A 1,430-nucleotide genomic window follows, 5' to 3' on the forward strand; every position below is an offset into this window, starting at 1 on the left:
CCACAGGGAACTACACAAGTACAGATGTTGCTGCCGTGGAGGACGTCTGTGGCAAAAACATCTCATGGGTGGACATCGGAGAGCAGGAGTTTATGGGCACACCACAGTCAGTCCCCTTCAAGCCTGCCAAGATCAATATCCTTAATTTCCCTTACCCGAGCTCCGACCCGGTGAGTCCATTCATTGTTCACGTCACTATATTGTGTATTAGTATTATCCTGCGGTCAAAAATTCGTGGCGCAACTTATCCTCAAATATCTTTATAACGGGTGAATCAATGTCACCCATACTTTGTACAGCAGTTTTGTCTCAAATGTCTTAACTTAATCATATTTTCCCACCACAATTGAGACTAAACTAATAAAATTTTCTTCATAAATGTATATAAGATACTACAAACCTCCTTCATGCGGCAAATAGAATTGTTCACAGCACTCCCCACTTCTCACATACATTTTGTATAAACAAATAGGTTACATAAATAGCTCATCTATGACTCTTTCAAGTGGCAAAACTAGTCACAAGAAATTAATTTCTTAGTGAACACGTTTTGCTCTAAAAGTTCTCCAAACATAGGTTCAATAAAGATAATCTCTCGATTAGAAAAATAAAATGACGAGCTTGCTTTTAAAAGCGATATCGTCCCAGCTGTAAACCTTTTTAAATCAGTAGAAACCACCCTCTATGATTTTTTATTAGTATTTATTACAGAATTTTTCAGAATAAAGCCTACAGGTTTTTACAAAAATATTTATCTGTTGAGACAAATTGATACAAGTCACTGTGCAAAAGCTGGAGAGCTTATGTTCTGCAGTTAAGGAGATATTTGACAATAAGTTGCGCCACGAATGTTTGACCACACTATACTATTAGTATTTTCATTACTATCGTTATTACCCAACGCTTGCAGGCTTCTTGACAGGTTTGTGCGGTTCAATTAGCTGACTTTCTCGATACTGGGAGTAATAAAATTTTTGCTGTATCCACTGAGGAGAAGATTGGCTGTGAATTCCGCTATCAGTTGTTTAAAAGAATTTTCACGGGAACAAATGCGACGGAGTCTAAGGGCACCACTATAGACCACAGAACGGAATATATGTCTGGGATGGTTTGAAGAAGGTGGGAGATAACGATTGGAGTCGGTAGGTTTTTTATACAGGTCTGTTTCAATTTAGTTATTTATAATGAGGAGGGACAGGTCAAGGAAAGAAGCGGATTTTCCTGGACTGGAAGAGATAAATTTGATCAGAATCATAGTCATCATAATCATCACCATCATCATCATCATCATCATCATCATCATCATCATCATCATCATCATCATCATCATTATCATCATCATCATTGTAGAGAGCTCGAAGATTCTAAAAAGGGCAAAAAAGTTGATGGAGGCTGTAAAATTTAAAGATTTTAAAATCATCATCTGGAGC

At 37.3% G+C, this 1,430-nt stretch overlaps 1 protein-coding gene across 1 annotated transcript in view; it reads left to right on the forward strand.

The window, feature by feature from the left end:
- LOC101860687 overlaps nt 1-1,430 on the forward strand; it is a gene marked incomplete at its 3' end in the record, with an annotated part of 45,922 nt that overhangs the window by 7,026 nt on the left and 37,466 nt on the right. Inside the window, 1 exon segment of the mRNA XM_013087393.1 lies at nt 7-170. Within this exon segment, the coding sequence (XP_012942847.1) occupies nt 7-170 (164 nt within the window).

Source organism: Aplysia californica, unplaced genomic scaffold (assembly GCF_000002075.1).
Source record: "Aplysia californica isolate F4 #8 unplaced genomic scaffold, AplCal3.0 scaffold00583, whole genome shotgun sequence".
Lineage (NCBI taxonomy): Eukaryota > Metazoa > Mollusca > Gastropoda > Aplysiida > Aplysiidae > Aplysia > Aplysia californica.